A 23911-nucleotide genomic window follows, 5' to 3' on the forward strand; every position below is an offset into this window, starting at 1 on the left:
TTTAACAAGGATAGCTCTCATTAGGATTGGTATATTTCAAATATTTTGTTGTTGCAGTTTGTGAGATACACCAGTAGTGACTATGTGTGATTCCTTTGGCTCACTTCTGGGATTACGAAAAATATTGCACATTTTATTTCACTCATCTTTAAGTAGGTTGAAGGAATAATTTTAATAATTTATAAATTTCCTATTATGACATCACAATGAGACCCTTTTCAATTTCTAAGGAAAACATACCTTTCAAAATCTCTCCTTTTTCATCATGAGAGTCACTTGTGGAGATTGGGTAACTTAGATTCTGAACTGATATGATTTATGCTACTTAGTAAGTAGGCCTCATCCCTGTTCCTGAAAATTGCTCTCAGGTAGCTCTGAGATGGCTCTGGGATGATCTGATATGGGGGAAATATTTTGTGTTCAAGGGATATGCCACACTTTTGTTAAATGTGCCTTCATTTAGTTCCATGAGATAATTAAGAATTCAAGAGTGTGTAGGGCAACACAAATTAGTGCTCTTTCATAGCTGGGAACTGTAGCAGTAAACTGTGAACTATGCCTCAATTCAATTTAAGAAAGGGCATTTTAGTTTTTTTTTTTAATTTTTTTTTCAACGTTTTTTATTTATTTTGGGACAGAGAGAGACAGAGCATGAACGGGGAGGGGCAGAGAGAAGGGGAGACACAGAATCGGAAACAGGCTCCAGGCTCCGAGCCATCAGCCCAGAGCCTGACGCGGGGCTCGAACATTTTAGTTTTTAAAAAAGAATTTACTTATTTAAAACAATTTTCTTTTTAGTCTAAGTAATCTCTACACCCAACATGGGGCTCAAACTCATGACCCCAAGATCAAGAGTCACATGCTTTTTGGACTGAGCCACACAAGCACCCTGCATTTTAGTTTCTAAATGCTTTTGCCTTCATGGGAAACTGTGTTGCAATACATAGAATAAACAGAATGTCATATGATACAATTGTCTGGCATGGGGAAAGGAGAGAGAAAATAATATTGAGCAAGATTCTGAGGGGACATTATGTAAAATATTGAAGCTTATTTGAGGAGAGATTATTTGTCTGAGATTATTTAAAATACTGAAGCTTTAAAAGAAAATTTGGAAATACGAATTGGCCTGAAACTGTCAAGCATTTTTGGAGGTTGGCATTAGGAATACATTCCAGAATCAGAGTGATACATATTTTAAATGCCTAGGAGAGCAGTAGATAATTAACACCCTAATATCACACAGAAAAAAATTTTTTTGTTTGGGCACTGGGTTTCTTTTAGAAAATATTTCTGATTAAGTAAATTATTGTACAACCATATGATGGATTACTACATAACTGTAAGAAATAAATTGGAAAGCTATGTACTTATATGAAATGATTTCAAGATACAATGAATGAAAAAAGCAAGATGCAGAACATGGTATATTGTATACCTACATTTATGTATTAACGTGGGGGAGAACATTTATAAAAATTTGCTGCACTACACAAAACATCTCTGGAATGATACACACAAAAACGTAATACTTATTTCTCTCGGGATAAACGTGTTATTGAAACAAGACAGGGAGAGAATATGCGTTATGTACCTCTTCAATTTTGGAGCTACATGAATATATATCTATTTAAAAACAACTGTAGATTCAAAAAAGAAAGGTTCGCAAAACGTTTATAAGCATTTGGTGCATTTCCACGGGAAAACCTCTGGGTGTCGCTGTAGGTCAAAAAAGTGAGAGAAAAAGCATTTGGGAGTCTCTTAGAGGGTAACTTCCTGCTCAAACCAGCCACATAGAGGACACCAGTACTGATTCGGATACAGAAAACAAAAGCAGGAAAAGCGACCCTACCCGGGATTTTGCCATCCACAGAGGGCTTAATTCTCCTCCCATCCAAAAAGCAGAGCCACCGTGAAGGGAGACAGGATGAGGCCGAGGCCGAGCGCAGAAAGGAGCAGCCCAGCGCGGTGGCGGCAGGTATTGTTGCCCTTCCTGCTGTCTTTGTTCCGCGGGGCTCTTCCAGATCAAATCCGCTATTCAATTCCCGAAGAGCTGGCCAAAGACTCGGTGGTAGGAAACCTCGCCAAGGATCTGGGGCTCAGTGTCCGGGATTTGCCAGCCCGGAAGCTGCGGGTTAGTGCGGAGAAAGAATATTTCACTGTAAACCCTGAGAGTGGGGACTTACTTGTGAGTGACAGAATAGATCGAGAGCAGATATGCGGAAAGAAGCCTCTGTGTATTCTGGATTTCGATACTGTCGCTGAAAACCCACTAAATATTTTCCATGTAGCAGTAATAGTACAGGATATAAATGACAATACCCCGCTATTCAAACAGAATAATATTGATTTAAAAATTGGAGAATCCACTAAGCCAGGTAAAACATTTCCACTAGACCCGGCCCTGGATTCAGATGCTGGCCCAAATTCACTGCAAAGATACCATCTTAATGACAATGAACACTTTGATCTCATAGAGAAACAGGCTCCAGATGGACGTAAATATCCTGAGTTGGTTCTGAAACATTCACTAGACAGAGAAGAACAGAATCTCCATCAGTTGGTTCTAACAGCTGTGGATGGTGGCGACCCACCCCAAAGCGGCACCGCTCAGATCCAAATCCAAGTGACCGATGCCAACGATAATGCCCCAGTTTTCATCCAGGACGTGTACAAGGTCAGCCTGCAGGAAGGTGTACCTCTGGGCTTCTCCGTGCTTCAAGTAACGGCCACTGATCAGGATGAGGGCGTCAACGCAGAAATCACCTACTCCTTTCATCATGTGGATGAACTAGTGGAAAAGTTTTTTAACTTAGATAAAAGAACAGGTGAAATCACAACAAAGGATAATTTTGATTTTGAAATTGCTAATAGTTACACTCTCAGTGTAGAAGCAAAAGATCATGGAGATCTAGCAGCCTATTGCAGTATCCAAGTTGAAATTCTCGATGAGAATGATTGTGCACCTGAAATGGTTATTACTTCGGTATTTACTCCGCTACCAGAAGATTCACCACCAGGAACTGTGATCGCCTTGATAAAAACAAGAGATAGAGACTCTGGAGAAAATGGAGAAGTTTACTGCCGCATCTTGGGAAAGGCCGAGTTTATATTGAAATCTTACTCCAAGAACTATTACAAGCTAGTGACAGACGGGCCCCTGGACCGGGAAGAGAATCCAGAATATAACATCACTATAATGGCCACCGACAGAGGTAAGCCGCCCCTCTCCTCTAGTATAAACATCACTCTGCACATCGCAGATGTCAACGACAACGCGCCAGTTTTCGAACAGGTTTTCTATTTGGTTCATATTGCCGAGAACAACCCTCCAGGAGCCTCCATCGCCCAAGTCAGCGCCTCCGACCCCGACCTGGGACCCAACGGCCGCGTGTCCTACTCCATCGTGGCCAGCGACCTGGAGCCGCGGGCGCTGGCGTCCTACGTGTCCGTGAGCGCGCAGAGCGGCGTGGTGTTCGCGCAGCGCGCCTTCGACCACGAGCAGCTGCGCGCCTTCGAGCTGACGGTGCAGGCCCGCGACCAGGGCTCGCCCGCGCTCAGCGCCAACGTGAGCCTGCGCGTGTTGGTGGGCGACCGCAACGACAACGCGCCTAGGGTGCTGTACCCGGCGCTGGGGCCCGACGGCTCGGCGCTCTTCGACACGGTGCCGCGCGCCGCGCAGCCCGGCTACCTGGTCACCAAGGTGGTGGCGGTGGACGCCGACTCGGGACACAATGCGTGGCTGTCGTACCACGTGCTGCAGGCCAGCGAGCCCGGACTCTTCAGCCTGGGGCTGCGCACGGGCGAGGTGCGCACTGCGCGTGCTTTGGGCGACAGGGACGCGGCCCGCCAGCGCCTGCTGGTCGCCGTGCGGGACGGGGGACAGCCGCCCCTCTCTGCCACCGCGACGCTGCACCTGGTTTTCGCCGACAGCCTCCAAGAAGTACTGCCGGATGTCAGCGACCGCCCGGAGCCCTCTGACCCCCAGGCCGAGCTGCAGTTTTACCTGGTGGTGGCTTTGGCCTTGATCTCGGTGCTCTTCCTCCTTGCGGTGATTCTGGCGGTGGCCCTGCGCCTGCGCCGCTCCCCAAGCCCTGCTGCCTGGGGCTGCTTTCAGTCAGGCCTCCGTTCCAAATCTGGACCTGGGGTTCTCTCCGATTACAGAGAAGGGACTTTGCCTTATTCCTACAATCTGTGCGTTGCTTCACAGTTAGCTAAGACAGAGTTTAATTTTCTTAATGTCACCCCGGAAGTGACTCCCTCTCAGGATCTCCTCTGTGAAGATGCCGCTTGGTTACCAAATACAAATCATGAAGGCGCTGGGGTCCCATTTGCATCAGATACTATTCTAAAGGTGAGTTTTAATTTACTTCGCTAGTTTTCACTTTGAGTTTCAATGTTTGTTAACAAATCACCTTATTGGCGTAGAAATCACTATTTCATATTTTGTCTTGTGGGTTCAATTTAGGCAGTTTTCTGCCTTAGTTATCTTAATCTTATCTAAACAGAATTTTAACATAGGTTTTCTTTCTGATGTGTGAGATTTATTTGTCCATAATTACAAGCCTTTACTACACGAAATAGTTTCTGCTTCATCTTTATATTACTTTCCTCTGAAATTTCATTACTACTGGGATCTTAAGCTATTCCTTTTACCCTACAGATCTTTATTACTCAGATTTTAGTTTTACTTCTTCTTAGAATTATAGCACTTCAGAGTAAAGAGAGCTTTCCATGTTCCTCGTTTGGGAAAACTGGGAACCAAAAAGAAAATTTTACCCAGGGTCATGGCTTGTCAACAGCAGGGCATGGGTAGGACTGAATTGTAGACCTCCCTTCTAAGTATCTTTTCAAGCTTAATGTCTTGAGATCTCAGATCTGTTTTTAAAGGATAAGCAACATTTGAGGCCTGTAGTATCTGTTATTAAGAGTGTGTTTATGGGGGTGCCTGGGTGGCTCAGTGGTTAAGTGTCTGACTCTTGATTTTGGCTCAGGTCATGATCTCATCATGATTCACGAGATTGAGCCCTGTCAGTGTGGAGCCTTCTTGGGATTCTGTCTTTCTCTGCATTTCCCTGCTCATGCTCTACCTCTCTCATAAATAAATAAACTTTTAAAAAGAATGTATTAAATAAGTGGGAGAAATCGTTCTCTCTCATGCATATAACAAATTGCTTTTGTGAAAAATTGTACAATGAGAAAAATTTTGCAAATTATACTCACATTGTTTACCTAAAACTTTCTTTTTTGAATTTTCTAATTATAGATATAAAATCTCTTCGTGTTGTTTCTTTTCCTATGGAGGTGTCATTAGGAAAAAAATTGCTTTTCTCAGTGGACTCTCTGAAATGTCCCTTTGTTTTCAATCGTGAGGCTTTTTTTTCTGCTACCATGTAAAGGTGATAGCATTTAATATCCGTCTCAACATAGAAAGGGCACTTGCCTGCTCACTAAGGATCTGGACATGTTTTTCTGCTTAGGTGACGAACGAAAGCCCTTTTCTTCAGTCACTACACTGACTTCCCCAAGAGTCTGTCACTGTAAAATGCCTTAACTCCAATTTAGACATGATAATAGGGAAATAAAAATAATGTGTAGTTAACCCAATTCAGACTCTTAGTCTGATATAGTGGAGCTGCCAAACTCTTAGTGTGAAAGTCTGGGAACTTTCTTAAAGACCTCAAGTAGCAAAATGGACCCTTTATTTTCTCTGTTTACAACATCTAATACAATTTGCTTGAATCAGTAGGCCTTTATGCAATGGTGCGATGAGAGCTAGGTTTGTTTCCTGGACATTCTTATCCATAGTAGGTACGTTTTCATAAATATATCCTAATAAAAAGATGAAATTTTAAAGCCTACAAAATTAAGAATTCTAATGTCCTAATTTAATGGACTCAGTATAGGTAAGAGGTAAATAAAGGACATAGACTCAATGGCACATTAAATAAAACTTTTCTAAAGAAATAAAAATGTAATAATTATATTGATCTCAAGGTTTGTGGAAGTCCTTTGATATTTCAGAATTAAATCTTAGATATGAGTAATGTCACTTGTCAATAGGTTAAGAATACAGCAAAATTATTAGAAATAAAATATAATTAAACATTTATGAAATAAAAACAGAAGTGGTGTAGTAACTGGTTAGGACTCTGAGCGTCGCTGTTCACCAAAGTGGAAAAGCTGTCCGCTGACGGCGACCTGACTCTGCTCCTTCCGCCCTAAACAAACACAGACCAGAGAAATTTGGGGAAAAGCCTCGCGTTTCTGTCAAGTAATGTGTTTCCTTTGACTTGAAAGAAATAAGGGTACAGCAGGCTGGAATTAGGACTAAGGAAACTGGTCGGAGAGAAGGAAATGGCGGATACACTGAGGGGTTGGGGCTGCATAGAGCCGCTTCTGCTCCTCCTGCTCCTGGAGACGTTATGGAGAGCTGGAGCCGGGCCGATCCGCTACTCGGTGCTGGAGGAGCTGGACAAAGGCTCCTTCGTGGGCAGCATCGCCAAGGACCTGGGTCTGGAGCCCCGGGAGCTGGCGGAGCGTGGCGTCCGCATCGTCTCCAGAGGTAGGACGCGGCTCTTTTCTCTGAACCCGCGAAGCGGCAGTTTGGTCACCGCAGGCAGGATAGACCGGGAGGAGCTCTGTGCTCAGAGCGCACGGTGTGTGGTGAGTTTTAACATCTTGCTTGAGAATAACATGAAAATTTATGGAGTAGAAATAGAAATAATAGATATTAATGATAACTTTCCACGTTTCCGGGATGAGGAAGTAAAAGTAAAAGTTAATGAAAATGCGGCTACGGGAACTCGGTTAGCGCTTCCTTTCGCTCGAGACGCGGATGTGAGTATGAACTCTCTCCAGAGTTATAAGCTCAGCCCCAATATGCACTTCTCTCTGGAGCAGAAAAGCGGAACTGATGGACAAAAATATCCGGAGCTGGTACTGGAACGGCCCTTGGACCGCGAGAAAGTAGCTGTCCACGACCTTCTTCTCACAGCTTTAGATGGTGGGGACCCCATACTCTCTAGTAGTATGCACATACACGTGGTGGTCCTCGACGCAAATGATAATGCGCCTCTCTTCACTCAATCTGAGTACAGAGTGACTGTTCCAGAGAACATACCTGTAGGCTCTCGGCTGCTTACACTAACCGCCACGGATCCAGATGAGGGAGTAAACGGGGAATTAACATACTCTTTTCGCAATGAAGAAGATAAGATTTCAGAGACTTTCCAACTTGATTCCAGCCTGGGTGAAATCTCAACTCTGCAATCACTGGATTATGAGGAATCCAGATTCTACCTCATGGAAGTGGTAGCTCAGGATGGAGGTGCTCTTCTTGCCAGTGCTAAGGTATTGGTGACAGTACAGGATGTGAATGACAATGTCCCAGAAGTGATCCTTACATCCCTTGCTAGTTCCGTCTCTGAAGACTGTCCTCCTGGAACTGTAATTGCACTGTTTAGTGTACATGATGGTGATTCTGGAGAGAATGGTGAGATTGTGTGTTCTATCCCCAGGAACTTGCCCTTTAAATTGGAAAAGTCAGTTGATAATTATTATCACTTATTGACAACGAAAGCCCTGGACAGAGAAGAGATCTCAGATTATAACATCACAATAACTGTCATTGACAGTGGAAACCCACCCCTGTCTACAGAAAGCCACATCTCCCTGAATGTGGCAGACATCAATGACAACCCTCCCGTCTTCCCTCACACCTCATACTCCACCTACATCCTGGAAAACAATCCCAGAGGCATCTCAATTTTATCTGTGACTGCACACGACCCTGACAGCGGCAACAATGCCAAGATCACTTACTCTCTGGCTGAGGATATGTTTCAAGGAATGTCTCTGTCTACCTATGTCTTCATCAACTCCAATACAGGCATCCTGTATGCTCTGGGCTCTTTTGACTATGAGCAAGTTAAAGATCTGCAGCTGTGGGTAATGGCCAGTGACAGTGGAGACCCTCCACTTAGTAGCAACATGTCACTGAGCCTGTTTGTGCTGGATCAGAATGACAATGCCCCTGAAATCCTGTACCCCAGCATTCCCACCGATGGCTCCACTGGTGTGGAGCTGGCTCCCCGATCCGCAGAGCCCGGATACCTAGTGACCAAGGTGGTGGCGGTGGACAGAGACTCTGGCCAGAATGCCTGGCTGTCCTACCACCTGCTCAAGGTCAGCGAGCCAGGACTTTTCACGGTGGGGCTACACACGGGTGAGGTGCGCACTGCACGGGCCCTGCTGGACAGAGACGCGCTCAAGCAGAGCTTAGTGGTGGTGGTCCAGGATCATGGCCAGCCCCCTCTTTCAGCTACTGTCACACTCACTGTGGCTGTAGCTGACAGTATCCCAGATGTCCTGGCTGACCTGGACAGCCTCAAGCCCTCATCCTATGCTGACGACTCCAGTCTCACGCTGTACCTTGTGGTGGCAGTGGCTATAGTCTCCTGTGTCTTCCTCACCTTTGTCATCGTGCTACTGGCACTCAGGCTGAGACGCTGGCACTCTTCAAGTCAGCTCCAGGCATCAGGAAGCAGGTTGGCTGGCATGCCCACCTCGCACTTTGTGGGTGTGGACGGGGTGCGAGCTTTCCTGCAGACTTATTCCCACGAGGTCTCCCTCACAGCAGACTCCCGGAACAGTCACATGATCTTCCCCCAGCCCAACTATGCAGACACACTCATCAGTCAGGAGAGCTGTGGGAAAAGCGAGCCTCCTCTGATATCTGAGAAGATAAATGTAAACGAAGAGCTAGGAGTTGTACAGGTGAGGTTTTTTTTTTTCTCCAGTATCATTGCTTGTAGCATTTTTTTCATTTGTTTCCTCAATCATTTGTCTGCCATATTCAAAGTTGGTTAATTATATAAATAATCAATCGTTGTATGTTTTATTTAGAGATTGACTTGATTTAATTTGATGATGCTCTCTTCATTTGTTTTCAAATTATATTTTGGGTTTAATGTCTTTTTTTTCAATACATGAAATTTCTAGACAATCTAGCTGATATCCATAGTCTTAAAAACAAATGAAACATGATCGCTTTACCCAAAGACTTTCTTATACAACTGTTATGTTTTTTTAATGTTTATTTATTTTGAAAGGCGGGAGGTGCAGAGGAGAGGGTTAGAGAGAATCCCAAGCAGGCTCCGTGCTTTCAGTGCAGAGCCCGATGCAGGGCTCTAACTCACAAACTGTGAGACCATGACCAGAGACAAAGTCAAGAGTCAAATACTGAACCAACTAAGCCACCCAGCTGCCCCAGAATTGTTATTATGTTAATAGAAGAGTTGTTTGATTAGTCCAAATTGTTACATGTAATGTTCTCTTTTGAGTATTTGTGTAAACACCAATGGTGAATATGTTTTGGAAGAATAGTGTACAGCATTGAAGTTTTAGTATACTGTTTCTATAAGGAAATAATTTACAGTATTTTCATGAATCAGTGGAGGAATATAGAAAACTACATGAAAAAAATAAAAAACATCAAATCTATAGTCTGTGGCATTCTCAAGTCTGGAAACTTTGGGTTAATCTATGTAATTACTGGACATGTGTATTTGTTGAGAGAAAAAATCAGTGAGAAAGAGCCTTAGAACTTTATTTTCTGATGCAGTTTAAAATCTCCAAAGAATTATATTTTGCTACATTCATTAAATACACCATTAATATGCCATTACACCTGGAATCATCTGGTTACAGATAACCTCTTCACTTTTTAGAATCAATATCTACTTGAATGTTTGCATTTATTCAAGTGTCAGTACAATTCTGCTTTATTACTAGACTCTAAGATTTGTGGTTTTTAAAATTATTTATTATTTTTTTGAGCGAGCGAGAGAGAGAGCATGAGCAGGGGAAGGGTAGAGGGAGAGGAGGAGAGAATATTAAGCAGGCTTCATGCCCAGCATGGAGCCAGACATGCTGGGCTTGATCTTATGACTGTGAGATCATGACCTGAGCCAAAATCAAGAGTCAGACACTTAACCGACTGAGCCACCCAGGCACCCCGGACTCTAAGATTTGTACTTGGAAAATCAATTCAACATAAAAATTGTTTAAAATTTTGAAATTCACATGCTCATCTTAAATTAATAATCCTTCTTAATGAAATGTGGGTATTTCATTGGGTATTAAAATTCATGAGTGTGTGTTGCTTAAGAAGAACTACCCTTTTGGGGCACCTGGGTGGCTCAGTTGGTTAAGCTTCCAACTTCAGCTCAGGTCATGATCTCCCAGTTCATGGGTTCAAGCCGCACATCTGGCTCTGTGGTGACAGCTCAGAGCCTGAAACCTGCTTCAGATTCTGTGTCTCCCTCTCTCTGCCTCTCTCCCATCCACTCTATCTCGGTCTCTCTCAAAAACGAATAAACATTAAACAAAAATTTTTTTTAAAAAGAAGAACTGGGGCGCCTGGGTGGCGCAGTCGGTTAAGCGTCCGACTTCAGCCAGGTCACGATCTCACGGTCCGTGAGTTCGAGCCCCGCGTCAGGCTCTGGGCTGATGGCTCGGAGCCTGGAGCCTGTTTCCGATTCTGTGTCTCCCTCTCTCTCTGCCCCTCCCCCGTTCATGCTCTGTCTCTCTCTGTCCCAAAAATAAATAAACGTTGAAAAAAATAATTAAAAAGAAGAACTACCCTTTTCATTTTTGATATCTGATTTACTGAAGATGATTTTCAGATGCTTCTCTTTAAAGTTTTCAAATACTGTACTTTATCAGCTGCAAAGTATGAATAAATAGGGGAAATTGCAATAAAATATTACGAATGGGATAGTAGGCTACATTACCTGACCAAACAAATGGTTTATTGTTACATGTGGGAACCTATGACTTAATTTTTATTTTTTAAATATTTATTTGAAGGGCATCCAATTAATTTTTATCTGGACAATTCTGATCACAGTGTAAAATGTGCAGATTCACTGAACAGCAAATACATCAAAAGAGTAACAAGAATCTGTATGATGGAGGATGGAGACTGATACCATTCACTCTTACAAGAAAACTCATTTTTTCATTATATTTTATAATAAATATTATTTTTTTCTTTTCATTATATTTTAATGAAGATGTTATAGACTTTGGCTATGTGTCCTGAGTAAATCTCTATAAACTTCAATAGACTTTATATAATGAAATGCTTGATCCAACACTCTGAGTGTATATACTGTGTATACTCCATATTCTTTGTGAAATATTTGAATCTTTAGTTTCACATGTGCTCTGAAAAGATAACTGTCTTATACTAATTTAAGTGTTCACACCATATTGTTCAGTCATGTTTTGGAGCAAAGTCTCGAATCTGTTTTTTATGTTTGTATGAAGTAGAGATGTCCATGAGTTTCTGCCTAGAATCCTGAATACAATGAACAGTTTAAGATGTCTAATGCTATTCCACTATGAGTTCAGCATTGCTACACATCCGCTAAGTTTTAGAATGACAATGTATTGTGTAGGTTAAAAAAGTTTCTTTATGAAGATTTCTAGTTTGGAAATGGAATTAAACCTGTAAGACCTATCAGAAACATAAAATTGACATGCTTATTTACAAGGCAAGAATGTCAGTAACAAAGGGTTGGGATGATCTGATAGTAACCTTGGGACCAAAAAAAGTGGACGACATAGATTACTTTCTTTAGAATATGTGATTATAAGGACTCATACTTCACTCCCCAAATTCGAATAACTCACCATTGCTAAGCTACTTGAGAAGAAACAGTACCATTAGAGACAATGGTAAAGTAGTGTGGAAAAAGTAAAATCAGAGGAATAGTTTTTGAATCCTAGTCATTTGAAAGTAGACACTTGGAAACTAACAAGGAGTTTCTTCTTGCTTCTTACCATACTCCTGTTTTATAAGAATAATCAGTCTCTTTGCTTACATATCAATTATTTGGGGGGTAAGGTGACAATGATAATATAGAAGGAAGTGAAACACAGGATACAACTAAAAGCTATGATATTTGTAACATTTTTAAGTTAGAAAAAAAGAAAATAGAGTGGAGTAGTAACAATACATATCAAGCTGATATTTCAAGAATTTTCCTATTACACTTTCTGCTGCACCACCACTACTTTCATTTGTGTCATTTTCTACATATTATTTTATTTGGTCTTCAATTTTGCTAAGTAACACAGGGAAGATGTTATTATAGCCATTTTATGAAAATGGAAATGAAAAGCACTACGATGCCAATGTCTTCAGCAAGTTACCTCTGCTCTTTGAGGAGTAAAAATGACTTGATTTAGATGGATAAAGCTCAGGTTCAAATAAAATCACAGCCAGACCAAAGATAGAGTGAATATTTAAAATGTTAAAATCCTTGTAAAATGAGAAAAATGAGTATCTATATCAGGACACAGTAGAATTTTCTTCTAACCCACTCCTTACTTGGAGCTGATGTAGTAACCACTACTGCAGTTCTGCAGCCCAGACGCGGGGTGCCGCTGTTGGCTAGTACTGAGCGAAGTATCAGCTTCTCCTGGCGCAAAGGAATCGCCAGCCCACCGCGGAACCGCGAGAATTGGACACTCTGCCTCTGGCTCTGTGACGCTAAGATATTTGTTAGAACCCGCCTGCCAAGACAAATCAAGGAGTTGCTCCTGCTCGGAGAATTCTTGGGATAATTTAGCGACCATAGCTCTTCAGAGTCAGAAAGGCAAAGGCGCTGAAAGCGGGATGAGCGATCACTTGGGATTGAAGGGCCCGGCTGGGCGGAGACAAATGCTGTTTCTCTCTTTGCTGTCTTTGTTCTGCCCGGTGATCTCGGAGCAGATCCTCTATACTATTCCGGAGGAGCTGGCCAGGGGCTCGCTTGTGGGAAACCTCGCCAAGGATCTGGGGGTTGGCGTTGGAGATTTGCCTGCTCGAAACCTGCGTGTTAGTGCACAGAAGAAACTGTTTACAGTGAGTACTGAGAATGGGGACTTACTTGTTAGTGACCGTATAGACCGAGAGCAGATTTGTGGCGAGAAGTCGACATGTGTTCTAGAATTCGAATTGGTGGCCGAAAAGCCTTTGAACTTCTTTCATGTAAGTGTGGTAATTCAGGATGTCAATGACAATCCACCAACCTTTAGCCAAAATATCACTGAATTGGAAATCAGTGAACTGGCCGTAACCGGAGCCTCCTTTGCCCTGGAACCCGCGCAAGATTCAGATGTAGGTGTCAATTCCCTGCAGCAGTACTACCTCAGTCCCAACCCACACTTCTCTTTGATCCAGAAGGAGAACCCAGATGGCAGTAGGTACCCAGAACTGGTAGTGAAGACTCCCCTGGACAGGGAAGAGCAGTCACGCCACCACCTGGTCCTCACGGCTGTGGATGGGGGTGACCCAGCCAGAAGCTGCACTACCCAGATCGTGGTGGTTGTGGCAGATGCAAATGATAATGCACCAGTGTTCACCCAGGACATTTACAGGGTCAGTGTTCCAGAGAACCTGCCTGTGGGCTCCTCTGTACTAAGAGTGATGGCCACTGACTTGGATGAAGGGGTCAATGCTGTGATCACCTACACTTTCATCAACATTGGTAGGGCAGTGAGACAGCTGTTCAAACTGGACAGTACAACAGGGGAACTCACCACTGGCGGAGGACTGGACTTTGAAGAGAGAGCGAGCTACACAATTGGGGTGGAAGCAAAGGATGGTGGACATCACACAGCACACTGTAAAGTACAAATAGATATTTTGGATGAAAACGACAATACACCAGAGATAACCCTGGATTCTGAATCTAAACATATTCTAGAAGATGCTGAGTTGGGGACTGTTGTTGCCCTGATCAAAACCTATGATCTTGATTCTGGATTTAATGGGGAAGTTTTCTGCCAACTAAAAGGAAAGTTCCCATTTAAAATAGTTCAAGATACAAAAAACACATACAAGTTGGTCACAGATGGAGCCCTAGATCGAGAGCAGACTCCGGAATACAACATTACCATCACAGTCACCGACAGGGGAAGGCCAGCCCTCTCCTCCAACAGAAGTGTCATCTTGAACATTGCTGATGTCAATGACAATGCTCCTGTTTTCCACCAGGGCTCTTACGTGGTCCACGTGGCAGAAAACAACCCGCCCGGAGCTTCTATTTTCCAAGTCAGCGCCTCAGATCCTGACCTGGGGCCCAACGGCCGCGTGTCCTACTCCATCGTGGCCAGCGACCTGGAGCCGCGGGCGCTGGCGTCCTACGTGTCCGTGAGCGCACAGAGCGGCGTGGTGTTCGCGCAGCGCGCCTTCGACCACGAGCAGCTGCGCGCCTTCGAGCTGACGGTGCAGGCCCGCGACCAGGGCTCGCCCGCGCTCAGCGCCAACGTGAGCCTGCGCGTGTTGGTGGGCGACCGCAACGACAACGCGCCTAGGGTGCTGTACCCGGCGCTGGGGCCCGACGGCTCGGCGCTCTTCGACACGGTGCCGCGCGCCGCGCAGCCCGGCTACCTGGTCACCAAGGTGGTGGCGGTGGACGCCGACTCGGGACACAATGCGTGGCTGTCGTACCACGTGCTGCAGGCCAGCGAGCCCGGACTCTTCAGCCTGGGGCTGCGCACGGGCGAGGTGCGCACTGCGCGTGCTTTGGGCGACAGGGACGCGGCCCGCCAGCGCCTGCTGGTTGCCGTGCGGGATGGAGGACAGCCGCCCCTTTCCGCAACTGTCACGTTGCTCCTGGTTTTCGCAGACAGCCTACAAGAGGCGCTGCCGGATGTCAGCGACCGTCCGGAGCCCTCTGACCCCCAGGCTGAGCTGCAGTTTTACCTGGTGGTGGCCTTGGCCTTGATCTCAGTGCTGTTTCTCCTAGCAGTGATTCTAGCGGTTGCACTGAGCCTGCGACGCTCCTCCCGCCCTTCCTCCTGGAGCTGCTTTAAGACTGATGTCTGCTCCAAGACTGGATCTGGGGTTATTCCCAACTTTAGCGAAGGGACTTTGCCTTATTCTTACAATCTATGTGCTGCCTCACATTCCTCAGAGACTGAGTTTAAATTTCTCAGTATAAAGCCTGAAAATGGTCCATCACAAGATCTTCTATGTAATGAAGCCTCTTGGTTTGAAAGTGCCAATAATGATAATCGCAAAATGACTTCTAATTCAGTCAATTTGCAACAGGTGAGTTACGTCAAAACCTTTTATTTCTATAAGTATAATTAGGTTATAGATAAAAAGTATACAGGCTAACTATACCCTGATTTTATTGTGTTTTATTGATTTTTCTGGGCATCGTTTGTGTGTGAGGGGTGTTAGAATTTTTTTGTTCATTTATCTGTGTTGCAGTCTTTCATATAAAGGGGCCTTGTGATGTCTTGAAATTTTTGTTAAATCTAAAACCACATATCATGAAACATTTTTGATATATTAGCATCACCCTGTCATTGGGAAACCTTATATAATTAAACACAAATGTAGGCACTTAAGTGGTTTACTTAGTTTCAATGCAGTCAGTCCTAAATTATGTTTTGTATATATTACTACAAGTTTTCTCATTGTAGACAATATATTTTCACTTCCTTTTTATGTTTTTATTTTATTTTTACAGTTTTTTTAATTCATTTAAGTAATCCCTACACCCAACATGGGGCTCAAATTCATGACATGGATATCAAGAGTCACAGGCTACTCTGATTGAGCCAGCCAACTGCCCCCCTTTTCATGATTTTAAAAGTATACAGAAATATTGCTTATGCTAGAGCGTTTATTAATCTATGTGTTAATAAAATAGATGACATCTAAACGTGGCAATACTTGTAACTGGCAGTAGGTGAATTGGTTCCAAATGTGTAGTTGTTGGTGCCCTTATTGACAATGGGACAAATGAAAGAGATTCTTAACTATAGAGAAGAAACTGAGGGTTGCTGGAGGGGAAGTGGGGGGGGATGGGCTAAATGGGTGCTAGATATTAAGGACGGCACTTGTGATGAGCCCTGGGTGTTACATGTAAGTGATGAATCACTAAAATCTATCCTGAAACTAGTATTACACTATATCTTAACTAACTAGAATTTAAGTAAAAATGTGAAACATTAAAAAATGAAAATGGGACAAATATAAATGATGGTGGAATAGAATTCAAATTTACAGAAAAGCATAATCTTATTTCTTTCCTCCAAGGCCCTAAGAGCTCATGACCCCCCAAAAAATGAGTAGTAAATTCCTGGGAATATATAAAACTATTCAAAATATGCGCTTTTATTCTTCTTGGGGAGGGAAATATGAGTGACATCTAAGCAGATTTAGCAGAAATAAGATTCTTTGCATGATGGTTTCACAAAAACGGTGCAGTATTAAGTTAGGACTCTAAGCGTCGCTGTTCACTAATCCCGGCAAGGAAAGTAATGACAACTCAAGTAATATCCTCCAGCACAAAGCAGATCAGACACCATAGCTCTCCAGCTGCGCAGAAATTCTAATCTAAAACGCTTCGCATCTGACCTCTACTTGTTTATGGACCTTGGCTTCTAATTCAGAGGAGCACAAAAAAGTGATTGTGAACCTGCTCCCTCTACTCACAATCCCCAGGAAGTCCATAAGGAGCCTGTCATGGCAGCTCTGCAAAAGCGCCGGCACCAGAGCGGATTAGTGGTACTCGTTATTCTGCTGGGGATTCTGGGGGAGCTCGGGGCCAGGCAGATCCGTTATTCCATTCCTGAAGAGCTGGACAAAGGTTCCTTCGTAGGAAACATCGCTGATGATCTGGGGCTAGAGCTCCAGGAGCTGGGGGAGCATGGAGTCCGCATCGTCTCCAGAGGTAGGATGCAGCTCTTTTCTCTGAACCCGCGAAGCGGCAACTTGGTCACCGCAGACAGAATAGACCGGGAGGAGCTCTGTGCCCAGACCGCGCGGTGTCTGGTGAGTTTTAACATCCTCATTGAGGATAAACTGAATCTTTATCCCATAGAAGTGGAAATACTGGACATTAATGACAACACACCCCGATTCTTTAGGGAAGAATTAGAAGTGAAAATTCCGGAAAACGCACCCCCATCCTCTCGTTTTCCACTAATGGAGGTCTATGACCTGGATGTGGGAATGAACTCTCTTCAAGGCTTCAAACTCAGCAAGAATAGTCACTTCTCAGTGGACGTGCAGAGTGAAGCTGATAGGCCCAAATACCCGGAGCTGGTGCTTGAGCGTGCCCTGGATCGGGAGGGAGATGCCGTTCACCACCTCATCCTTACTGCTGTGGATGGCGGTGAACCTGTCCGCTCAGGCACTGCTCGAATTGTGGTAACTGTCCTAGACGTGAATGACAACGCTCCAGTATTTACTCAGCCTGTCTATCGTGTAAGTGTTCCTGAAAACCTGCCAGTAGGCACACCAGTCTTGTCGGTAAATGCTACTGACCAGGATGAAGGAGTCCATGCAGAAGTAATGTATTCCTTCCTGAGGGTAACAGAAAAGATCTCCAAGATTTTCTGCTTGAATGTTTTCACTGGAGAAATCTCCATCTCTGCAAATTTAGATTATGAGGATTCAAGCTTTTATGAACTGGATGTTGAAGCCAGAGATAGGCCAGGTCTACTTGACAGAGCAAAAGTCTTAATAACTATCTTAGATGTAAATGATAATGTACCAGAAGTGGTAGTTACATCTGGAAGCAGATCAGTTGCTGAAAGTATGCCTCCAGGAACAGTAATCGCTCTTTTTCAAGTATATGATAGAGACTCTGGACTGAATGGCCTGGTAACATGCTCCATCTCAAGAAGTATGCCATTTGAACTGGAAAAATCAGTAGACAATTATTATCGATTAGTGACCAATACAGTACTAGATCGAGAACAGGTATCCTTGTACAACATCACTGTAACAGTCACAGACAAAGGAATTCCACCTCTGTCTACAGAAACACTTATTTACCTAAATGTGGCAGATATCAACGACAACCCACCTGCCTTCCCCCACTCCTCCTATTCTGTCTACATCCCTGAAAACAACCCCAGAGGTGCCTCCATCTTCTCTGTGACTGCACATGACCCGGACAGCCATGAGAATGCCCAAGTCACTTACTCCCTGTCTGAAGACACGCTCCGGGGGGCACCCCTATCCTCCTATGTGTCCATCAACTCTGACACCGGTGTCCTGTATGCCTTGCATTCCTTCGACTATGAGCAATTCCGTGACCTGCAACTGAGAGTGACTGCGCAGGACAGCGGAGACCCACCGCTTAGCAGCAATGTGTCCTTGAGTATATTCATTCTTGACCAGAATGACAACACACCGGAGATCCTGTACCCCGCCCTCCCCACCGACGGTTCCACAGGCGTGGAGCTGGCACCCCGATCGGCAGAGCCCGGCTACCTGGTAACCAAGGTGGTGGCGGTGGATAGAGACTCTGGCCAGAACGCCTGGTTGTCCTACCGCCTGCTCAAGGCCAGCGAGCCAGGGCTTTTCGCGGTGGGGCTGCACACGGGCGAGGTGCGCACAGCGCGGGCCCTGCAGGACAGAGATGCGCTCAAGCAGAGCCTGGTGGTGGCAGTGCAAGACCACGGCCAACCCCCTCTCTCGGCCACCGTCACGCTCACGGTGGCGGTGGCCGACAGCATTCCAGACGTCCTGACCGAGCTGGGCAGCATCAGGCCCTCGGCCGACCCTGATGATTCGGATCTCACGCTGTACCTGGTGGTGGCGGTGGCCGCAGTCTCCTGCGTCTTCCTTGCCTTTGTGATCGTGCTGCTGGGACTCAGGCTGAGGCGCTGGCATTCGTCCCGTCTACTCCAGGCTGCGGGGGTTGGATTGGCTGGCGTGCCCGCCTCGAGCTTTGTGGGCGTGGACGGAGTGCGCGCTTTTCTGCAGACCTACTCCCGGGAGGTCTCGGTCAGGGCGGACTCCAGGGAGAGTCACGTGATCTTCCCCCAGCCCAACTATGCCGACACGCTTATCAGCGGAGAAAGCTGTGGGAAAAGCGAGCCTCTTTTGATTCAGGAAGATTCAGGTTTTTGTAAAGAGGAAGACTCCCTTGTTCAGGTGAGGTTATTCCTTTTATTGGTTTTATTTGAACAGGAACGTTTAAAATTTTCTTTGATCAGTGCTTAGTTTTCTTAGTCTTTGCAGTGCGTCAATTTTGAGAATTTTTAAAATATCAGTTGAACTCTATTAAATCTTAGTTTCGTCTAATTTCATGAAAAAAATCTTAATGTATGATGCAGATTTTCTTTACCTTTCTGCTGGCAAGCTCTTTCTGCCTTGGGTTTCGTTCATTTCTTTTGTTAGAGTGTGTGTGTGTGTGTGTGTGTGTGTGTGTGTGTGTGTGTGTTCCTGCCTTGTGACATTTGTGAGATTCTTTTTCTTTTCAAAATGTTTTTAATTTATTTTGAGAGAGAAAGTGTTTGAGCAGGGGAGGGGCAGAGAGAGAGAGAGAGAGAGAGAGAGAGAGAGAAAGAGAGAGAGAGTATATCCCATGTTGGCAGAGCCTGAAGTGGGGATCCATCCACCACCCTGGGATCATGACCTGAGCTGAAATTCAGAGTGAAATCCAGAGACCCTCAATCAATTGAGCCAGTCAGGTGCCCCATGAGATTTTTTTTCTAATGTAAAAAAAAAACTGAATTGCAGCCTCTGTTAAGATCAAGGTCTCAGTTTCCCCCGATTTTAATTAATAGCACGTGCTTTCTAAAATAATGGAGATTTGTGAGAGATATTTTCCCCCTTTACTACTTAGGAATCAAAAATTATTTTTATGAAAGATAAAAGTAATTGATCTCTGTAGCAGAGAAGACCCGATCTTTGGTGTTAGCCTGAATAACATTCCTGGAACTATTTGTTATTCGTCTCGGGCCAGTCACAATATCTATAGTTTTTAAAGTAAAATTTAAATTAAAAAGACTTGTCTTCTTTACTTCACACAAATTCTGAGAAAATATAACAAAATAATTAAAGTTTTTTTCAACTATAAAGTAGTATAGTGAACAAGTATTTGTTGACATCACCAGTATTATAATTGTGATTGTTAACATGTTAACAAATGTAAGCATCTGATGCTGTATGCCTACTATAATGTCTTCTGCAATCTGTGTGCTTGATAGTACTTAAGAGTGCAAATGAATTTTTAAAATAATTTTTAATGTTTATTTTTGAGGGAGAGAGAGTGCACTATTGTGCACAAGCAGTGGAGGGGCAGAGTGAGAGGGAGACAGAAGATCCGAAGCAGGCTCTGTGCTGACAGCAGAGAGCCTGATGCAGGGCTGGAACTCACGAAACAGGAGATCATGATCCCAGATGAAGCCAGATGCTTAATCAAATGAGCCACCCATGCACTCCCGAAATGAATTTCTAACTATGCTTATTAGTGTCCACTTACAAGGATGTATCTCTAAAAATTAGAGAACTGAATATTGAATGGGAGAATGAAGGATTTATAGTGTTCAAATAAGAATTTAAATAATTTAGCACATTTAACCCACATAAAATAAGGTTTCTGTCATATAGAAACTCTATCCAAATATTTAAGGAAAGGAGAGCTGTCATTAGAAGAATTAGTCTCATTCATCATGGCCCAAAGGTGTGAATGAAACTGTGGTTTGATGAGTAGAAAAAAGCAAGGTTTTGAGTCGTTGAAGTTGTTCTAATGGAAAATGGATTGCCTAGGAGGTAAGAGGTTCTATTATTAGCTCCTTTCAAAAGTAAGCTGTTGGCCCTGGAATTAATAGAATACAGGGGATAATATAATTGGATGAGTTGTTGACATACATAATAGTCAAGGTATTTTCCAATCCTGAGCTGGAGGATTCTATGATCTGATAATGCAATAGATTGGCCACTTATGCTTCTAAATTGGGTATTCACATTTAACATAAATAATTGAAAAGATATGTTGAAAATAAATGAGAACCTTCCTTTGTAACCGGAAATTGTCAGTCTTTTTTTTAATGTTTATGTATTTCTTTTTCAGAGAGAGAGAGTGTGTGTGCACAAGGGGGTGAGGGGGAGAGAGCAAGGGAAACACAGAATCTGAACCAGGCTCCAGGCTCTGAGTTATCAGCGCAGAGCCTGATGTGGTCCTTAAGCCCACCAACTGTGAGATCATGACCTAAGCTGAAGTTGGATGCTTAACCAAATGAAACACCCAGGTGCCCCAATCATCTCTAAGATAATATTGGGGCACCTGCGTGGCTCAGTCGGTTAAGCATCTGGCTTCGGCTCAGGTCATGATCTCGCAGTTTGTGAGTTCAAGCCCTGAATTGCATTGGGCTCTGTGCTGACAGCTCGGAGCCTGGAGCCTGCTTTGGATTCTGTGTCTCCTTCTATCTCTGCCCCTCCCCCACTTGTGCTCTGTCTCTCTCTGTTTCTCAAAAATAAATAAACGTAAACAAAATTTTAATATAATGTTGAGTTTATGCCTTTAAATTAGATGCTAAATGTATTCTATGTTTCCCCAAATCAGTATTGTGGTATTTACATCTCAGAGATTATTTTAGAATTATTTATTTCAAGATTCCAAATGTATATGACTAAGAGATTCCAGATATACACATTTTCAAATATGATTTTCTTGGACATTTGTGATATAATTATTTGATGGTTTCATTAGGAATTTAATAGTAAATAATTTTAAACAACTTGAATCTTGGGTATTGGTCATGGGAGTCAGATTATCTCATACAAGTATTAAGATTTGTTTGATATGATCTGAGAGTGTAAATGTTTTTTATAGCACCAATTCTGGATGATTTAAGCTACATCTTGAAAAAATAAAAATAAATTACATCTTAAACCTGCATTGTTGTAAGCAAAGTTCACTTAACTGGGTTTTATGGATAGTAGGCTGGTTTATTTTATTCGTCTTATCTGTTCACTCACTAATGGGATAGTAGGATGGTTTGTTTCATTATTTCATTCTCTTACCTGAATTACCTATGACCATTTCATTTAAATAAATAAAATATTTTATTGAGAAAAACTATCAGATTCTACTCTCAATAATACTCATTCATGTGGACTGACCAAGTGTTAAATCCTAGCAGTCATGGAATTTGCTAAATTCTGACTAACGGAGGTTCTCAGACCTACATACAATACAGATCATATTAATAAGATAGGCAGTCTGAAATTTTAAGTACTGAATTTTGAAGCATCAGGAGGAAAACCTACCAAATTATTGGGCTAGTTTATCATCTTTGAAAACCACCCATCTGATGAAACTTCTGTTGAGGTAACAGTTGTCAATGGGAAGAAGTAAAAATCTCAGAGAGAAATGGAAAATACCTACATGTTTGCCTGGGAATGTAAATCTAAACAGAACTCCAAACAATGTTTTCTCAATAGAAAAAAAGTTCCATAAAGAAAGGAGAGATGATGAATAACTCGATGCCTAGGAAGTCAATTAGACTTTCCATACAATTTTTTTCCATAGAATTTTTTATGCAAGTAAACAGATGAAGGTCCATTCTTCCTAATAACTCAATCAATAATAACATACTTCCTTTAAAACTATAAACTTATTTCAGTTTTATATGGTAAACCTATGTTATATTTAACATAACTCATTGGTCTAGTAGAGATCTTTAATATTTAAATTTATGTTGTAGAGTAACTTAGAAAAATTGGTTACTAGAGATATAAAGCCAGTTATTCCCTAAAGTATGCTTTATGTTCAGAGTATGTTCATAATCTTATTCATCTAGATCTTACTTATTTAGTTCCAAATAAGGTATCCAGAAGTAATAAGTTAACTGAGACTTTTTAAAAATAGTAGAATAAGAAAGAAATGTAAGATGACACTATGATTTTTGAAGTGTTAGGTAGAAAAAAGATCACAACATTGGCAGCCATAATATTCAGACATAAAAGTTTTGTTTAAAAATGTCTGCAAGTACTCATGATCTTTAATGACTTTGCTTACGTCAACAAGAAGTTCAAAATTACTACTAAACAAATAGTATTTAACTCCTATTTATGGAACTAATCTGTAATACTCATATTGGCTCCTTTGAACAAAAAGTTATTCTGTCTACTTGGTGAAAAAAACATGGCTGTAAATTATTTTGATAGATTAAAACAGCATTTCATTCAAAGCATTGCCTATATTTTGGACCAGTGCCATCAGAGAGCAGAAATAGATTACGTAGTTAGGAAATCTCCAGCAACTAAGTCAAGCATTTTCAGTGCTACTTTTGATTTCTCTTCCTGGTGCTGCTATCTACTCCCCTATGGCTTAAAATAATTTACAAAGCAAGGTTATTTCTTTTTTAAAAAGTTTATTTATATAAGTAATCTCTAAACCTAACATGGGGCCTGAACTCACAATCTCAAAATCAAGAACTGCACGCTCTTCCAACTGAGCCATCCAGGCGCCCCATGAAGTAGGGTTATTTCTTGCCAGGTCTTCATTTCAGAACAGGTAACTCTCTTTTCTCTTGCAACTATGTGGAAGGAACTTTATTTCTATAAGCTGAGAAGAACTGAGCCATCAACAATTCAGTTTTACTTAACATCAGTGGAAAAATTGGTACCTCTAATGATCTTCTCAGGACAGTTCTGTTTGTATGCTCAAAGGCTATCTGGAGGCCCATCTTTTTTCAATTATTCTAGAATAATCATCTAGAGTAGGAAGATTATTTGAATTGCATAATGAAGGGAAGCAGTCAACATCCACTTTAACACTCCACAGCTAGTAGAATCTCTGCAAATTCCTGCCTTCTGTACAAAATTTCATCTATAGCTGACTGTTACTGCTTGGGTTCTCGCCTCATCTCTAATGGCACTTTTTGAGCATAAAGCATCAGCCAAGGCAAATGCTTTTCTTTTTTCTGCTCAAAACACTGGAAGTGATGATATTTGTATTCCAACGTATACTATTATATATATAATCAAGGACAAGGTAATTTCCTCTTATTTTTAAAATCATTAAAATGAAGGTATTGGACTAAATCATCTCTAAGGTTCCTTCCAATCAAAAACTTAATTAAATGACCTGTC

At 42.7% G+C, this 23911-nt stretch overlaps 3 protein-coding genes across 5 annotated transcripts; all 3 read left to right on the top strand.

The window, feature by feature from the left end:
- Nucleotides 1–1726: 1726 nt before the first annotated feature.
- On the top strand, nucleotides 1727–11534 carry LOC124516612 (protocadherin gamma-B2-like). 3 transcript variants are annotated; one of them, XM_047086057.1, is made up of 4 exons: nucleotides 1727–4354; nucleotides 6904–8549; nucleotides 8639–8778; nucleotides 10873–11534. In XM_047086057.1, the coding sequence occupies exons 1-3, from the start codon at nucleotides 1928–1930 to the stop codon at nucleotides 8739–8741; spliced, it is 4176 nt and encodes a 1391-aa protein (XP_046942013.1). In that variant the 5' UTR covers nucleotides 1727–1927; the 3' UTR covers nucleotides 8742–8778; nucleotides 10873–11534. The 3 variants fall into 3 exon arrangements, with proteins under 3 accessions (XP_046942013.1, XP_046942004.1, XP_046941995.1); XM_047086048.1 differs by having other exon boundaries at nucleotides 6904–8778; XM_047086039.1 differs by lacking the exon at nucleotides 10873–11534 and having other exon boundaries at nucleotides 6904–9866.
- A 90-nt stretch (nucleotides 11535–11624) lies between these two features.
- On the top strand, nucleotides 11625–15562 carry LOC124516629 (protocadherin gamma-B3-like). The gene has a single exon (XM_047086069.1). The coding sequence runs from the start codon at nucleotides 12689–12691 to the stop codon at nucleotides 15149–15151; it is 2463 nt and encodes an 820-aa protein (XP_046942025.1). The 5' UTR covers nucleotides 11625–12688; the 3' UTR covers nucleotides 15152–15562.
- Nucleotides 15563–16017: 455 nt separating this feature from the next.
- LOC124516637 (protocadherin gamma-A6-like) lies at nucleotides 16018–19265 on the top strand. Its single transcript, XM_047086082.1, has one exon. It carries the CDS (start codon nucleotides 16538–16540, stop codon nucleotides 19028–19030), a length of 2493 nt encoding a protein of 830 aa, XP_046942038.1. The 5' UTR covers nucleotides 16018–16537; the 3' UTR covers nucleotides 19031–19265.
- Nucleotides 19266–23911: the final 4646 nt, after the last annotated feature.

This window comes from Lynx rufus, unplaced genomic scaffold (assembly GCF_022079265.1).
Source record: "Lynx rufus isolate CCGP_SWC_20201006 ecotype Redwood Valley unplaced genomic scaffold, mLynRuf1.p SCAF_1, whole genome shotgun sequence".
Lineage (NCBI taxonomy): Eukaryota > Metazoa > Chordata > Mammalia > Carnivora > Felidae > Lynx > Lynx rufus.

Coding starts and splice junctions, on each gene's coding strand:
- LOC124516612 (XM_047086039.1), top strand. CDS start 1,928: ATGAGGCCGAGGCCGAGCGCAGAAAGGAGCAGCCCAGCGCGGTGGCGG. Junction 4,355..6,903: donor CATCAGATACTATTCTAAAG/GTGAGTTTTAAT, acceptor TCTCTGGAGCAG/AAAAGCGGAACTGATGGACA.
- LOC124516629 (XM_047086069.1), top strand. CDS start 12,689: ATGAGCGATCACTTGGGATTGAAGGGCCCGGCTGGGCGGAGACAAATG.
- LOC124516637 (XM_047086082.1), top strand. CDS start 16,538: ATGGCAGCTCTGCAAAAGCGCCGGCACCAGAGCGGATTAGTGGTACTC.